We start from the raw sequence: 16,917 nt of genomic DNA, 5'->3' as shown, positions 1-16,917 counted from the left end.
CTTCCTTGGCTGGGTAGTACCTTGCTCGCCACGGCCAATTCATGCTCGATGGTTCCAAATGCGGCTCAGAGCTTGGAGAGATAATGTACGCGCTATACGCCGTGCCGATCCCGTCGAGACTTGGCCACGATTCAGGACCCCCTCCATAGACCCTCGACCTGCCCAAAGATTTCAACTCATCGAGGGTCATTGATATCGAGCCTCGTCTGAACGGGGAGGCAAATGATCTCCCGTTGAGACGAAGTAGAATGTCGAGTTCTCAGAATAATAAGCCTTGGTCATGTAATCGGGTGTTCCTCATCGCCCTCGCTTGGAAATCAGACAACTTCCGCTCAGCCGCCGGTTGTGGGCGAAGCGGAGCCCGGAAATATGAGGCCAAATTCTCTCGGCCGGCACTTACGCGAATCCAGTTTATTTCTCTGGAGCCGTGTTAACTTAACACATGCAGACGATTTTGAGAAATCATAGGGCTGACTCACCTGTGGTAGTCCGCGAGGGCTCGAAGCATGAACATTCGATATGCCGGGAATATCAAATCAACCGGATAGCTGCATTCGACAATGAAGCTTGCGGTGAGGATCGATGGGGCTTTTCTGATGCGAGTAATCTTCTAAACCGTCATGGATGAATCTGAATAGCCACCGCTGCGGGGATTCGGGAGATCTCTTGATGATGGATAATGTGTTCAAGAGGATCGGTGCTGTCTAAGAATTCGTTCGAGTTGACTCTCGAGGCTCAGATAGAGAGCAAGGGATCGGAAGGAGCTGACGATCCCCGCGGGCTCTAGGGAGATGAACGGTGGTACTCCAACTCACCGAAATGTGTTGAAATTTCAGGTGGAAGTCGAAGGTGGGATGTCTGGATATTCGATGAGATCCACGAAAGTAACTACCATCGATTCCTCAGGAGAGGTGAAATCTTTCGAGAGCTCATCGAAGCAGCACTACAGCGCTTCTTTCGGTGGCGGTGACACCCAGATGCTCGAGGACTCTTCGGTAAGCGAGTTCAAACCTGGTGCTAATAGGGTGCTTGTTCGGTCATTCGCGCGATCTTCCGTCAGCCATGGTGGCGATTGAGCTGATATTTGACTATTTCCTCTCGTGAGAGCAAGAGAAAGAGCTCTATGCGGACAGCAGAAGAAACCGCCTCGGGTCAAAGCTTGCCATAGTCTCTCCCATTCGCTCGGGGAACTAGTTGTCTCGCTTACTGTCATTGTGATCTGGTAGTCTGTGATTCGCGAGCCAGTCTAGATTTAATTTTCGGTAGAAAGCTTTGGTATTTGCTGCAATTAGAGAGAACTCGCTCATGGCCATTCCGACACCGAGTTTCGCAAAGCCACTGTCTCCGGGAAGACCTTGGTCTTTCAACGATGGGAGAAAAACAACCGGGAGTAGGGAACCTTTGCGATTTATTCAGACGCGTACAATCCTTGCCTCTAACCGCGAATCTAAGAACATTACGAGAAGCAGCCGCGACGGCGAGAATCGTAGCTTGACCAGAGGGTGCGTGTACCTGCTTGGCTGAACGAGGTGTTCTAACACCTCACTGAATCATGCGGGGCCAAAGTCAAGACCGATTGAGATGGATCTAGGCGTAGAGGCTCGCTTGGCGACGATAAACTACTCGTTTTCGGTTTGATACTTTATCCAATCGGTCCCGTGACGGCCTGACACTGATAGCAGCCTCGAGAGATCCCGGACCGGAACAGGCGCCTCGCGATTCACTGGATTCCGAGCGGGCTCTCCCTCCCTTGTTCGCGGCATCGCGATCGGTCCCGCGACGTCCATCGCTGCTCCGATCCTCTCAGTGAGCGCGGGGATTCGCGCGATCCCTCAATCAAGGACACCGGCCTCCACGTGCGACTCCCGTCGAGAAGCTGGAGCGTGAATTACGGAACTCCGCGGGGTACTCGACGGCGATTCTTCCCGGAAGACGGAACATGACCCGTATCGACCGAAACTTTCTGCGTTCTGGCCAGAGAAATTCGAATCTGATTGCACGGACCTCTGAGACTGATTCAATGGAGATTCCGCCTCTAGCTTGAGTTGCTCAATATAGAATCGAGCTCATTGTATGTGGATATTTTCGTGTACAGGCTTGAGTCGCTATATGGGAAGGGAATATGACATCATGCCCATAGTCGAACGAATCGACTGCTAGAGAAGTCACCGAACCAAGATGTCTATTAGCGTGGAGAAGGCCGCGGGCTATCGCGACCATGGATCGGCTCGTTAGCTAACATGACCGCGAATTCGTATACCTCTCGGACGGATCTATCCTGGGAAACGTGATCAGCGTGTGTCATAGCTCAGAAATGCCCAGCATCTACAATGAGCCACCAGATCGCAGTGGCGCGCCAAGTCTACCAATGTAGTGTTTGTCACCGCGCTCGAATCATTTATTCATTCTCATTGCCGCATTCCGTCTGACTCTAAGCCTTTAGAGCTTTGAGGGCGAACTTGACACCATCGGGTTCACCGACGGCTCACGGCATGCTCGTCGTCTCTCCGACCGGATGATCAGCAGGCGTCAAGGGCGACCAGGAAATGCTTGCCAGGCCACTTGCTATCGATAGATGAGAAAACCTTGTCTGCTTAGCGAATATACTCGTGACCGGAGACCGGTACATCAATTACTTGTTGAAGAAGAAAGGGTACCTCTTGTTGGTAGCAGCAGCGGCAGCAGCAGAAACAGAGGCAAAGCTGACCCTCCTCCCCAATGTTGTTACATAAGCACGAGGGCCGCACCGCAGAGGCACACAGCGACGAGCGGCACCTATCGGAGATGGCTAGTCGGCAGAACAGCTTCTCGTACGAATCTACTGGTGAACTTAGTGACTTCCAGAAGTCATTACTGCAGAGACGGGACAGCTTAGCCCGAAAGCATAGCTACGTGCCTTTCATCCCGCCTCGAGAATCCAAAGCGATCCGAGACCGGGTCGCAGGAACTTCGGATGTATTCAAGGACTGCAAGCACATCTATCCATTCATCAAGGAAGACGGGACCAAAATGATGGTCAGCGAGTTCGATTTCCACGTCAAGATGCAGAAGAAGTACAAAGCCCTCCTAGGAGACAAGTATGTGTACCCGGTCATGGACGTTGCCGTGAAGTTGCTCGAGCTCTCCGAGTTGGTCGACATCACGAGGGACGACAAGGCACTCCTGGAGTATTTTATCCCGCACGAAGTTGAAGTGATGATACCTGGAGGCATCCGGACGATAAAAAAAACGCGAGCGACAATCTTTTCGTTTTCGCCAACGCCGAAGGCTTCGTCTACGTGCTCAAAAACAAGGCTGTGACCTGCAAAGAGATGAAAGAATTCCAAGGCAAACAGGAAGCGATGGCTTCATCAAGCCAGTTCTGTGTGCCAACAAACACGGGCGACATCTCAGCGGACTCGGTCATCGAACATTTCATTGCCGGTATGGAAGTGCCCACCGTTCGTCGACTCAAGAATGTCTTCGGCTTCTCGGAGGGAGCAGACGAGATTCTGGGAAAACTCCGGGAAGAAGGTCTCCTGGAGAAGTACGAAGTGAAAATCGATGATGAACAGTACTTCGCGAAGTTCGTGAACAATAAGAGTCGTGTGAGCGATTTCGGTCTTGATTACCGTCAGCTCATGGTTGAACAGAGGGAATTGGGCGCCGAGGAGTGGGCTGGAAGGCCGTCCGAGCCTGTGGGACAAACAGAGATTCCTCCCGAATCCGAGAAGCCGGCCGACACCAGCTTCGACTCGGTAAAACCATCCGACACAAGCTTCGAATCGGAGATCGACATCGAACCCTATGCGCTCGAGTCCAAGAGATCCTACGGGACTGCTCCGTCTTGCGATTCGGGACTAGGCTTCGAGTCTCCACCGATTTCTCCGAGCTCCAAGAGCAAGTCCCCATCCCCTCTAACGCACTGAACGAGATCCGGCGCGACATCATCAGCGAGCAGAGTGATGAGAACACTGAAGGAGAAGATACCGGAATCTCGTCAGAGTTTTTCGACGAACTCCTGTGGAGCTATTCATGAAATGTAATATAAGATCTTGTATGTATATGCAAAGAAAACTAAGGGGCTGTACTAACGAACGCAGTCGAACGAGTCGCTTCGCGCTTGGCCGCACAAAGGGAGATTCTAGGGCGTCTCATTTTTTTCTGTGGCGAATAAACATTTGTCTTGAAGTAGTCGACTCTCGTTACTCGCTTCGTTGCCACATCGAGCGCAAGGTTGTTTCAGGCGAAGAAAACATTGAGAAACAATCTGTAGCTCTTGCTTCGGTGGCTCGCAGACAGAGGTATATGCGGAATTCGGTGCCCAGACTCACCGATTCGTCGCGAGCGTACAATTGGCGCAACGAGAAGAACCTTGAACTGACTTTAGAAGGGTTTAGTGAGCTGCACTGGGGCCCTCTGACAGAGATTGGCGACACGAGGGCTGTGTTAGTTATACATCCTTCCAGATGAAAGTTTGAAGAAGAACATGGCAAGTCGCTGACACGCCTCGCGAGGAATGCACCTGCCATACTCCGATACATGCCTCATCCACAATTCCCGCTTCGAAGCCATTGTATCGACACGTATCGATTTTTTTAATATTATAACACATTGCGGGATTCGAGTCTATTGTGTACAAGAATACCAGCTACGATAATGATGATTCTTGCATTTCTCGATCTCGAAAGACAATCAATGAGTCGTAATTCAGGAAGAGCTTGAGTGACGGAGTCGAAAAGGTGACAGCATTCAGAGATATCGATAATAAGCCCGCGAACACGAATAACGGGCCAACATTAGAGGTCGTTCTCCATTATCATGTTGAGCTCTGTATCAGTCATTGCGAGCCTTGGCGGGGAAGGGGGGGAGTCACTGCGTGCGAATGATCTCCAGCATCGCCCCTCCTCCCGATCACGCTCTTTTCAGTTCTTTGAGTGTCCGTGTCAGGGCGAGGGATCGGAGGAGCATCAACGGCGGGGTGCGATGGATTCTGGAGGAGCTGATACCTTTATTCTTTTTTACAGCCCGTCGGATCAATTTTCGTTGCGATTTTGGACTACAAGCCTCTCAGTACTGACGAAGATGGGCTTCCATTGAAAGAAGGAGAGCAGGTTAAAGTGCTGGACACCAGTAAGCCTCGGAAGTGGAAAGTCGTCAAGTTGGATTCCGGCGAATCTGGCTGGGTCGGTTGCTACTGTCTGGAGAAAGCTGCTGGTGCCGTGACGACTCAAGAGCCTGCGACACCCACTCACGAGAAAGTGATGGAGATTCCGCTTTCGAAAAAAGAGTAAGTCGATCGGATATCAGCTCAGCTCTCGGGGACTTTGAAGTTTCTTTTTGTTTGATACAAAAATATCGACCGAAGACCCACACATCGAGCAGGGCGCGACATCGCAAACAATGTATTGAGGTTATGTATCGTCGTGCGCCTATTTCCATTCGTCATCTCTGAACCAGCGCCCATCTCCTTGGGTACCGGGAGAAGACGGAGATTGGAGTCGCCCTGTTTGACATTAGATCAGTTTGAGCGGTTGCTGTTTTTGTCAACACCGGGTGCGAGATCTTTTTTCGTGCCGTCGACTATCTTGCTCTGAAAGGAGACAGCTACGCTGCGAACGGCCACCTAGCCGGCTCAGTGGTTAAACGTCTGTTTGTCCACCTACCTCGAGAGAATTTCCGCACGATCTCGGTGGAGTACCTCATTGGTTATCCTTCCGAAAGGTCACGATTCGGTAGCTGCTTCCACGAGACAGTCTCATTAAGAAGCAGATGGAAAAGCTTCTGCGCAGCGCCGGCAAAAATAGGGATCACATTTAATGATTCCTATTCATATTCATCCTCAACTTTGTGTTCAGTGAGATCTGGATTTGTGCCAATGAAACGCAGCATAGCGAAGAGTTCGCCTCGGAACCATGTTCCCAAATGAGCAGCTCTGAGCGAATCGCGGGAGGCTTCGAATACACACATGCCAGCGTCTGGCTGGAACTAATCTTTGGGATATATGTACGAATTATCATCCGGGAAACCACAGGTCGATCCAGATTACCGAGATCGCGGACACGGAAGACGACCAGACACAGTCGACGTCGATTAGGAAACGATTATTAGGCATCCGCGGCTTCCACGATGATCGATTTTCGAAGTGAGTGCTTCGACCGCACGAATTTACATGATGATACAGCTCTGCCCCGTAAGGGAGAGATATGAGCTGTCCCATTCCCTCACGCTGATTAAGTCCTCTGCAAGCACTGCCTCAGGACTCTGCGTGTTGATATTCCGCATGTCGTGTTTGAGTGGGCGGCGTTGGAACCTCCTCGGCGATGACAAGTCGAATCCGAATCCACTCAGAGCACAGCATTATCTGCTTCGAATGAAAAAAAACACGAAACGAGGGAGCATGCCTCGTTTCAAGTCCGTTCATGCGTTCGCTAGGTACACCGTCGAGGGATGCGTTTTGCTTCGAAGAGAATAAGTCAATGGATGTATGCAAGCCGCGTTTCCCTTCGCGTGGTAACACCGAAGAGAATTTGTGTCGAACCCAGACTTCAAGAGATTCCGCTTATGTCATAATTTCCTCTCCAGGACTCTGGTCAAGGAGCTCGTCGACACAGAGGAAGATTTCGCTCGTGATATGCTGTTCGTCGTTGAAAACTATTTGAAAGAGATGGACAATCCCTCAATGCCAAAGCGACTCAGGGACTTCAAGGAGCAATTGTTCAACAATTTCAAGGAGATTTGCAACTTCCATAATGAGTGAGTTTTTCGACGCTCCTAGTCCCCTCCACCTCAAGCCGATCCAGGATTCTTCTGTATAGCGACCTCTGCTGTGCTCTGACCTTTGTTGACCAGCGGAGACTCCCTTAGGCAATTAATAACCGGCATCAAGTATAACGCCCGGGAACCCTCGAAACTGGGAACAACCTTGTTACGAATGGAGCGAGATTTCGACAAGCACGTTAAGTACGTCGAGCACGAAAGTAAAGCACAACAGTTGCTCAAGGACGAACCCGAGCTCAAAGAACACTTGGACAAGTTCTCGCAAAAGATCGGGGACGAAAAAACTATTCAGGAACATTTGAAATTGCCCCTCCAAAGAATTAACGATTACCAGCTGATCCTCAAGGTGAGCCCCCAGGTACTCTGCATAAGGGTCAGATGAGCTATCTCACAGTAGCACAGATCACTGACTATCTCACCTCTTTGACTTCGTTTGCTCGGAACAGGAGTTGATAAAATGCAACGCGAAAGCAGGGGAAGATTTCACCGATTTGCAGAGGGCGCTTGATTTCATGCAAGCGATTCCCCAAAGATCGACCGATCTGGAGTTCATCAATAAAATGGAGGGGTATTCGGGCAACATCCAGAAATTCGGACGAATTCTAAAAGAGGTAGGTGTCATCATAGATGCCTCATCCTCCAGGCGACAGGCTTTAGCTTTATCCTTGCTCCTCGATTCGGACAGTCCTCTTGCCTTTCGAACTTTGACCAATCGCTTTTCCGGAAAAGTCTGCCATTTTGATTCCGAAGGAAAGATGCGAAAATCCTGCCAAGTCCCGAATCTATGTGTAGATCCATGACTAACCCTGTGACTGTTTAGAACTCTAACAAGTGAGACTAGAGGCTTTCATGGTATTCCGGAGGGAAGCCTTACCATGACCGGCTTGGCTTCAGGGCAAAGTGTTGATTACGGATTCGAAAGGCAGAATGCAGGAGAGACATGCGTTCCTTTTTCGGGGGGGGCGATTATGCCTCACCGAAGTTCAGTATCGCTCCAACAACAAGAAGGTTTACGTCATGAAGACCATCATCAAGGTAGTGACGCAATTAAATCGCTCTAGAGCTGCTTCGCGATCCTAAACCTCCTGACTTCGATGGGGTGCTTTTCCCAATCGAATCTTTGAAGTTCCGAGTTCGATGCGAGCGGCTTCTGTTGTATCCTACATGAATTAATATTCTCCAACAGACTGGCGAAACCAACGTCAGCGAAGAGGCAGGCAGTCTGAAACTCGAATCGAAAACTGAGGAGCAACTCATAATGAAAACCGAAAACAAGGACGAATGGAGTAAACAATTGCAAACGTCGACCGTGAAATCCGAAGGTAATACTACGATAAATAGATAGATAAATTGATGAACTTTCGAATGATCGTCCTGCATTAAGTCATCGCAGGCGAGGATTTTCGAGAATTAGGGGGGGTGTCTGTGTATTGCTCCGCTCGCCTGTCCTGAAGGCGTTCCACGAAGAGGCTCTGCCATATACATATAATTTCAGTTGCGGAGAAGATGTCTGCGGAAGAAGAGCTCCGAGTAAACGAAGAAGACTCATCTCGTATGGAAGTGACACAGGAGGACGAGGCTAACCGAACGACCACCGGAGGTACGGAGTCGCTTCGTTCGGGTTCTATCACCTCAGTCGACGGTTTGTAGACCTCACCTCACTTGTTTTGGTGGGTCACATGATGACGATGCCGTTGGTCGACGGTGATAAGTACCAATCTGTCTTTCCGATGGTCTTTGTGTCCGCCCGCTCTCAATGAATGCAACAACGATGGTTGTTTTTAAGAACCTTATCTTGCTTTCGCTGCGAGGCTCTTAATTTGATTTTCTATCCGTCGAACCCGAAGAAACGGTCCACTCTGTCGTTATGTTCTCACCCGCCCGAACATTTCCGAGTACTGAAAGAAATTAAATTCGTATCTCCTCACGACCTCGTCCTGGCACTTCTCTATTAACCAAATGCCTGTGGCGATTCTGCTTGCAGAGGAGTTGCTCTCTGTGGCGTCGAACTTCGAACTTGAAGCTGACAATGTTTGTTCTACCGCAGTGTCAGACCTCGAGCCCCGAGGTACAAGTCCGGTAAAGGGCGACAAGCCAAAATTCATTCAGACTCTCAGAGGGGTGTCAATTCACCGTGAGTTATTTCCGCCTAATGAACGGAATACGGGGTTTCGGATTGGAAGCGAAAAGAGTAGAACGAGGAAACGAGAGAGAAAGTTCCCACAATCGACTTGTTGAATCCACAGAGAACGAGAGTGCAACGTTGGAGTGCGTTATCGAGTCGGAGCCCGCTCCGGCTCTGAAATGGCTTAAGAACAACGTTCCCGTTCGCAGAGGCCCTCGCATCACCCAAGTCAGTGATGGGAAAACAGGTCGACATTCTTTGACCATCACAAATGCTCAACTCGAAGATGCCGCGATGTATACAATCGTGGCGTCCAATCCATCGGGAACGACCTCTTGCTCAGCTCCCTTCAATGTCCGCAGCGGTGAGTTGGCAAGGGTCGTGAGAGGCGCTCCCCCGCCAAACCTCTCGGGTTGAGGGGCTTTGGAATACGGGGGAAGGGCTCGCATTCGGTCCGACAGATCTATGAAAAGTCCGTGCTGATAACGACCATTATCCAAAGCTTCCGGGAGACCCGACTCCCGGCCGACTAGTCCTGGTGGAACCGAGCTGCCGTTCGCACCAGTCTTTAAAGTCAAGCTGAAGGACACCGAGCTGCTCGAGGGCACTTCGGTGCGATTCGAGCTCGTGGTGCATGGTTGCCCCCATCCGGAAGTCACTTTGTGAGTGTGGTCAAGTACCTTTTGATGAATTTCCGGATTCGCGCTGAAGACATGCGAGCTCAGTGAACCTAGGAATGACTTCTGCTTACAGCTACAAAGACGGTGAACCACTTCAAATGGATGAGCGCATTCGGGTGCACTACGAGAACAAAGAGGTTTTTGAGCTGATCATCGATCATGTCACCGAGGCGGACTCCGCTGTGTATTCATGCGTGGCCATGAACTCAGAGGGCTGTGACTCCACGGCCGGCTGCATCACTGTGACAAGTGGGTGCAGTCTCCTTCTCCTTCCGACTAATAGTCTGGAACTAGTATCTCGATTTTGTCTCTTTATCGACCTCTTGACCGTTTCCTGGCTAGCAAAGGCGTGAGCGAGAGGACGATGACGTCTCAAGTCGTTTTCTCGCGGATCTGACGAGCGATGAAGGGTTTTAATTCGACGATGATCAATCACACTCACCCGCGCACACTCGGACAGCGACACGGATACGCTACACACGCACTGCACTGGCTTTAGAAATGAGTAAATCACGCATCGCACAATGAGCTTGCACATGATTTATCCACAAGTGGAATTCGTAGATGAATAATGTGCATGTTGACCTTGCTTCTAATCACATTGGTGAAATTTCATCTTGGCGAACAACCCTAGGCGAAGAGGATGTCGAGCAGGAGGTTGGGGCTCGATGCGCTGCGACCGTCGAGCTCTTCAAACGGTTCTGGTAACATCAACAATAGGAACTAACGATACGGCATCGACCTCCTAAGAAGAGCAGCTCGCTGATCTTCTGCTTGGTTGAGCAGTATGAGCGAAATTCGAGCAATGGTTCTCGTTGTTCGTCAATACACTTAAAACCCATCGCCCGCAGATGGCTTAGGACGCTTTGCTAGCACGGTACGGCATCCAGCCGAGCGGTTGCAACTCCAAAAGTTGCAAACGAAGGTTTTGCCCATGCCAAATCGGAGACGCTAACCGCGCCACTAGTATAGCGGCCATCGGAGAAAATGGCTCATTGATCAGTGTTTGGCTACTAACCAGAGATGCGAACTAACTTCTTCTGCTCCTCGTCTTCTGCTCCACTCCGAAACTCTCAACTATACCCCGATTGTCAATGCATCCGACCGATGCCCGCCTGCTCTGAAAACGAACAGAGAACAAGGTGTTGTTCCAAGGCCTCACTGAGGACGGGAACGCTGGAGATAAGTCTACGACACCCCAACCGACGGCCTCTCCAGCGTTTACATGGTGAGACGATCGGAACGCTTCGTATTGATCATATGTACATCATCGGTGGTCGGACGCAACTCCTGGAATCTTCCTCACGGTTCCATCCTCGTTGCAGGTTCAGAGACGGAAGAGAATTCGAAGCGTCGGAGAGATTCCAGGTGGCGTTCAATGATGACGAAGACACGCTGGCGCTTGTCTTCCAGCATGTGAAGCCCGAGGACGCGGGTATCTACACCTGCGTTGCCTCCACCTTCAGCGGGAAAATCTCCTGTTCGGCGGAACTCACCGTACAAGGTCGGTTGGACCTTGTTCTGCCGATATCAAGCTCAGACGGCACTCGGCCCGTGATCGAATACACGCACAGCCTATCACCGAGCGTGCACGGAGAGCTTCCTTCACTGACGGCATGGTGTGCACCGATGAGAGTCCAATGACTGCTCGTTGACAATGAGCGTTCTGGCATCTCAGCGGTATAGAGTGTCACACAACAATTGATGTATGCAATGAAGATACGTAGATCGAAATAAGGCATCGGAAAATTCGCCCGCGGAACAGACGCATGCATTTGAGACGGAATACCTACTCTTCAACCTCATCAAACAACGCTCACGACTCGAAATAGCAGAAACGGCTTCATTGGGAGACCGTCTCCGACTCTCTTCCGGAGAGCACTCCGCGCGTCCTACGTTTCCCGCACAAAGTTCTTGTCTATGTTTTTGTTCGTGTCGTCCTTCCAGCTTAAGATGTCGCGACCCTCTTTGGCAGAGCCCGCATCTTGGCAGAGCCGCCATTTTTGCTAGGAGCGCTTGTATCGATTTTTCGAGTGGGTCCGCGACGCTGGACTCGCGAAAGTTTGAAAATGGTCTTCGTTGCAGGTACGGTGAACTACCGCGAGCCCGCAGCCCCAACAATCGAGGCTAACATGGAAGATGTGGAGGTCAACGAAGGTGCATCTGCCATGCTGGAACTCAAGATAACTGGTTGGCCGAAACCAAGAATCGTTTGGTAAGCGGCTCATCATAATAATTCGCATCGGGAGGAGGGATCGCTCCGCGGCTATGACGATCTCTGTCCGCTCGGATCTCTGTTCGGTCCCGACCCAATCACAGGACGTATCGCTCTCTCCTGCGCAGGACGAAAGGCGAGAAACTAATTGAGAGCGGTCACGGAGGGAAATACAAATTCCTTTTTGAGGATGACGAAAGCATGACGCTGGTCATCCGGAGCGTCACCAAAGAAGACGGAGGGAGATACGACGTGGTGGCAGAGAACGAGCTCGGTTCAGCAAAGACGCATTGCAATCTCCATGTGAAAAGTATGTTCGACTCGGAACGTACAATCGAGTAGGGGTAGAAGCTTCGCTTTATTTCTGCCACTTCCATGCGTATATGTTTTTGCACCTTGCGCTTCGAACACCACACTGCACTTCAGATACACCGCGTACACAGGCACCCACGCTATTGCCAAAGATCGTCATTCATACGAAGTTTTTCGAAACGAGTCAGTCGAGAGGATTGCTCCGACTCATTCGCCGGGAAAAATTCTAATTTTTCCCGAAAGTTATCGTATGCTACCACCCTCGACATGTGTCTTCATCCGATTGGGAATAGACGGTCTCTCTCCACAGTATATCTACCTCGACGTGAATTTCCGTTCAGAACAGTCTTTAATCGAGTCAAATTCAGGTCCCCCGAAGTTCAAGAAGGAGCTCAAGGATGCCGCCGTCATGACCGAGACTCCTCTGAAACTCGACGTCGAGGTCGAGGGTGTTCCCGAGCCCGACGTCAAGTGGTACAAGGACGGTCAACAGGTTACGAGCACTGAACGCGTTCGTCTAGTGCACGAAGTGGATTCCGCCTGCTATGCTCTGCTGGTTGACAAGGCGAAAACCGAAGATGCTGGAAGTTACACTTGCGTTATATCCAACAATCTCGGAAGTCAAAGCGGTCACGCGGCTGTGACTGTCAACTGTGAGTAGCTCATTTTGCTGAGTGACTCATTTTAGCGAAGAAGCCCCAAGCGACGCTCGAGCGGGAGAACGGAGCGTGACTTCGGACGATGCGCCTATTCTCCTTTGAATGATTTACTTCATTTTCATCTCCTATAGCTGCTCCGAAGATCATCAAGAAATTAGAGTCCTACGAAGCCACTTTGACGGAGACCGTCACTTTCACCACTAAGGTCTCGGGCACGCCGAAACCGACGGTAGAATGGCTCAAGGACGGCAAGACAGTGGTCATCGACGGTAAGAAGTATATCGCCGCGGAAGAGGAAGCAACCATGTTCAGTCTAACGGTGAGTCCAGTCCCCGTACGTGAGAAACTATATCCGGTTCCGGATTCCGACTCCTTAGTCATTCATCCCTCCTCCTCCGATGAAGGTCGACTGCTGTGGGCCTGACGACGTCGGAGCATACACCGTGGTCGTCAAAAATGAATTCGGAAAGGCAGAGGACAGCGCCGAGTTGACTATCAAGAGTGAGTCCACCTCAAATTTTCGCCCGGCGAGCGTTGTTGAGCCGTCGAGCTCTTGACGGAGAGCGCGCTCCTCGCTGACGTTCTGCGTTTTTGCAGTCAAGCCTAAATTCGCCAAAGGCTTAGAGGACAAAGAACTCATTGAAGGCGAAGTCGACATCCAACTCAATGTCGTTGTCGAGGGCAAACCAGAACCGAATGTCAGCTGGTTCCACGATGGCGTTCAAATAAAAGACACGAAGCTCTATGCCACGAAAGAAGTCACCGATAAAGGGGAGTATACCCTGATCATCAAAGAGGCCGTGGCAGAGGCAGGCGGCAAAATCCAATGCAAGGCGGAAAACAAACACGGGAAGGCTGAAACCGAAGCGAAAGTCACGGTAAATGGTACGTAAGCGATTACAGTCTCGGGGCATGACCATCGACGGTAGGATCATCGTTCTCGTTCGGATCGGCGTTGTTGAGCATGTCTCTCGATCTTCAGCCAAACCGAAAATCACCGAAGGACTCAAGGATCAGTCGGTGGTTACCGGCACCGATGCGACGTTCACCGTCAAATACGCCGGAAGTCCTAAGCCGGACGCGAAGTGGCTGAAGGACGACGCCGAGATCCAAGTTGATGGGAAACACTATCGGGTATCGGAGGCCGAGGCTCAGTTCACTCTTGTGATAAAGGAGTGCAAAGAAGACGATAAAGGTCGATACAAATGTGTCGTCGAGAACAAGTTCGGAAAGGACGAATCGTCTGCGGCGCTGAAGATCCTCAGTGAGTACCATGGGTGGTTTGACGCTTTCCTTCAGATCGAATGCATCTCCGAAGTGGTGGAGAAACGCTTAACTAACGCTAAACGTCGCACTCCTCTCGATCGAAGATCGAACTCACTCATTCGATACACGTACCTACTTAGAGCATTAGATAGGCTTCGATGTACTTTCGAGGAGAATAAAATGCTTTTGCAACTCGGGCTCCTTTGATTGTGTCGATTTCTTTCTGCTGCGAACCTAAAACACGCTCAGCTGTGGGAACGACCTCTTCTGTGCAGAAGGTTGCGTCGCATTGTCCCAAACTTTTTTTCTTCTGCTGTTCTTCATTGCTTCTCGGGTAAGATATCATTCATTCTATATGAATGTGGCACGTCGTAGAAGAATGGATCCTTTGTCGCTCCTTGTATGTAGACGCTCCTCATCGTTTATACTGACCTTCGTATCCTGACTGTTTTTTGTTGCTCCAATCCTGATTGTTCCGAGACCCGGCCTGGTCCCGAGCGTACGAACTCGCAGCTCAGACTCCTGAGCGTACCCTTCCCCCTATGTCTCATAATTCCCAAAGAGATTAACCTGACAGGAATCCAACACAAACAGATGTAATACCGACCGTTTTGCAGATTCGGGATCTCCATCCACGGCACCGGTCTTCGTCCGAGAACTAGAGAGCGTTTGCTGTAGGATATCCGACCGCGTGGAATTGATTGCTGAAACGAAAAGTAATCCGGAGGGGACTCCTCGGTGGACTCTGAACCACGTCGAGATCGTTGACAGTGCCAAATATGAAATTTCATCGGTGAACGGAGTTCACAAGCTGATCCTGAAGGAATTCAGCAAATCAGACGTCGGCAAATACACGCTAGAAGTGTCGAATACTGTCGGCAGTGCAACGTCATCCGCTGACGTCTCGGTCTATGGTGAGTCGTCTCGAATTCCTTCGGTGCCACTATCTTATCGTGAATCATGAATAATGAACGCGATGCCGTTTCAAAAGCAGTCCCGGGTCGACTCGGTTCCTGGAAGGTCCGGTTGACGCTGCGAGAATCAGCGACCGAGCTGTCTTCCTCGGTGAGAGGAATCAGCGGAGGAAGAGGCCCCGACCCATTCCGATAGAGCACATGTCATGAGACCGAAATGTATGGTGACGCTGCCCTAGAGATCTCAAACAGTGGAATTGATGAGCTATCGGCTTGGATTTGTCGATAAAGTGGCTCGGCTAATTTCCTTCTGGAGAAGAGACTACCTCGTAGTCGGGATGAGGAATGATTTATTTTCGGTCCGGACGTGCACTCGATCCAAGCGACCCCGCACCTCTCTCGAGGTTCTATCGATTCCCGGGACGCTGCCTCTCCTCACGATCCGAACCTTGCCTCCCGCCTCCTCACCTTCCTTGAATACAGAGAGTGATCTCTGGATTTGGTTGTAAGGGTCCGTCCCCTGACTGACTCTCGACGCTCGCTTCCAGCTTCACCAGAGTTCATCGAGGGTCTGAAAGACATTGTGGCAACTCAGGGAGAGAGCGTGTCTTTCATGGCCGTCGTCAGCGGGATTCCAGAGCCTACTATCACATGGTAAGATGTCGAGCTTTCCGTCCTTATGAAACAATGGACTCGAAATGTTTGGAGATTTTGACGGAGGTTCTCTTTCCTGGAGACCTGCTGCATAGGTTCCATAAAATGGTGGCCTACTTCACCCTACTCGGATTGCCTTTCCGATCAGGTGTATCGAGTCGTACAAATTTTGAAACTCCAGCTCAGGCGGTGCTTTTCGCGTAGTCTCGATCGTTTGTCGGAGATTCAAACAACTCTCTGTACAACTCTCTATAGCGCTGCTGTTTGACGCGGCTGCCTCTTTTGCAGGAAGCGCGACAGTGAGACGGTCAGGATAGATTCGGTCATACAAGGCCGGAGCAATGGTGAAGTGAAAGTCCTGATAATAGATGGCGCTTCGCGAGATCATCAGGGTCATTATGAGTGCATTGCCGAGAATCCGTACGGCAGAGTCTCGAGCGACGCCGAGCTCACTCTCAAGAGTAAGATAATTTCTGTGATCTGAATGATTTCTGTTTTTATCAATCATGTTTTGAATGACCAGCCACTCAGGTTGAGCTCTCTTTTTCTGCCGCAGCCAAACCGCGTTTCATTCAAAAACCCCAGAGTGTCATCATCAAGCGCAGAGAACACGCAATTTTCCGCGCCAAGCTCTCAGGTGATCCAGACCCCGACGTAACATGGTGAGTTTCCCGTCTAGATAGGACTTCGATAGGTGAGCGGATCCGACGTTTCCTCCATGAGCGAGATTCTTTGGCGCGTTGCGAGTATTTGTGTCACAGCTCTGCACTGACGAATAACGTCAAATGTGCGGGAAACTCACTAACATACACATCTTCGCCGATCGTTCTCTTGGCTCACGGAGGCCTTGGTAGCCGCAAAGAGATCCGACTCGAGTCGGGGCATACGGCTCGTTCTGAGGTAACAATTGCTTTCGGCCATTCCAGGCTAAAGGATGGCGTCGCGCTGCAGCCCGGACGAAACATCGTCATCAAATCAGAGAACGACTTGCATAGTCTCATCATCGAAGACTGTGGAGATGACGATGCGGCAGAGTACACATGCGTTGCGAAGAACGAGGTCGGCGAGGTTTCCGAATCTGCCGAGCTCACAATAACCCGTAAGCGTCCCCAATCGCTCACGTCGCATATACTATTGGCTCCGAGCTCGTAACTTCCTAGACAGACCCCCGGAATCAACTTAGCCGGTCCATGTCTCTGTCTACATGTTCCGGTCATGGAATTCCGAACACTGTCGAGCACTTTATGCCTGGCAGGATGGATTTCTCCCGGGTTCCCAAGTGCTGCACAATTTTCGCGCCAACCTCCTCCTCCCTAACGATCCCTCCCGGGAT

The 16,917-nt window shown here is 50.7% G+C and overlaps 1 protein-coding gene across 1 annotated transcript in view; it reads left to right on the top strand.

Moving 5' to 3' along the window:
* Obsc (Obscurin) overlaps positions 1-16,917 on the top strand; it is a 39,942-nt gene that overhangs the window by 2,193 nt on the left and 20,832 nt on the right. Inside the window, exons 5-30 of the mRNA XM_029113335.1 lie at positions 837-995; positions 5,007-5,269; positions 6,565-6,735; positions 6,847-7,105; positions 7,206-7,370; positions 7,654-7,794; positions 7,946-8,081; positions 8,255-8,401; positions 8,744-8,893; positions 9,006-9,248; positions 9,387-9,546; positions 9,638-9,813; positions 10,699-10,792; positions 10,890-11,068; positions 11,650-11,779; positions 11,908-12,089; positions 12,460-12,744; positions 12,882-13,069; positions 13,155-13,251; positions 13,348-13,635; positions 13,733-14,014; positions 14,634-14,930; positions 15,479-15,584; positions 15,873-16,045; positions 16,141-16,246; positions 16,511-16,689. Coding sequence (XP_028969168.1) covers positions 837-995; positions 5,007-5,269; positions 6,565-6,735; positions 6,847-7,105; positions 7,206-7,370; positions 7,654-7,794; positions 7,946-8,081; positions 8,255-8,401; positions 8,744-8,893; positions 9,006-9,248; positions 9,387-9,546; positions 9,638-9,813; positions 10,699-10,792; positions 10,890-11,068; positions 11,650-11,779; positions 11,908-12,089; positions 12,460-12,744; positions 12,882-13,069; positions 13,155-13,251; positions 13,348-13,635; positions 13,733-14,014; positions 14,634-14,930; positions 15,479-15,584; positions 15,873-16,045; positions 16,141-16,246; positions 16,511-16,689 — 4,756 coding nt within the window. The remainder of the gene's footprint in view (positions 1-836; positions 996-5,006; positions 5,270-6,564; positions 6,736-6,846; positions 7,106-7,205; positions 7,371-7,653; positions 7,795-7,945; positions 8,082-8,254; positions 8,402-8,743; positions 8,894-9,005; positions 9,249-9,386; positions 9,547-9,637; positions 9,814-10,698; positions 10,793-10,889; positions 11,069-11,649; positions 11,780-11,907; positions 12,090-12,459; positions 12,745-12,881; positions 13,070-13,154; positions 13,252-13,347; positions 13,636-13,732; positions 14,015-14,633; positions 14,931-15,478; positions 15,585-15,872; positions 16,046-16,140; positions 16,247-16,510; positions 16,690-16,917) is intronic.

The sequence above is a fragment of the Galendromus occidentalis genome, unplaced genomic scaffold, assembly GCF_000255335.2.
Source record: "Galendromus occidentalis unplaced genomic scaffold, Mocc_1.1 scf7180000076574, whole genome shotgun sequence".
Classification (NCBI taxonomy): Eukaryota; Metazoa; Arthropoda; class Arachnida; order Mesostigmata; family Phytoseiidae; genus Galendromus; species Galendromus occidentalis.
Note: the sequence above shows the minus strand (reverse complement) of the source record. Positions and strands in the feature narration are given on the sequence as shown.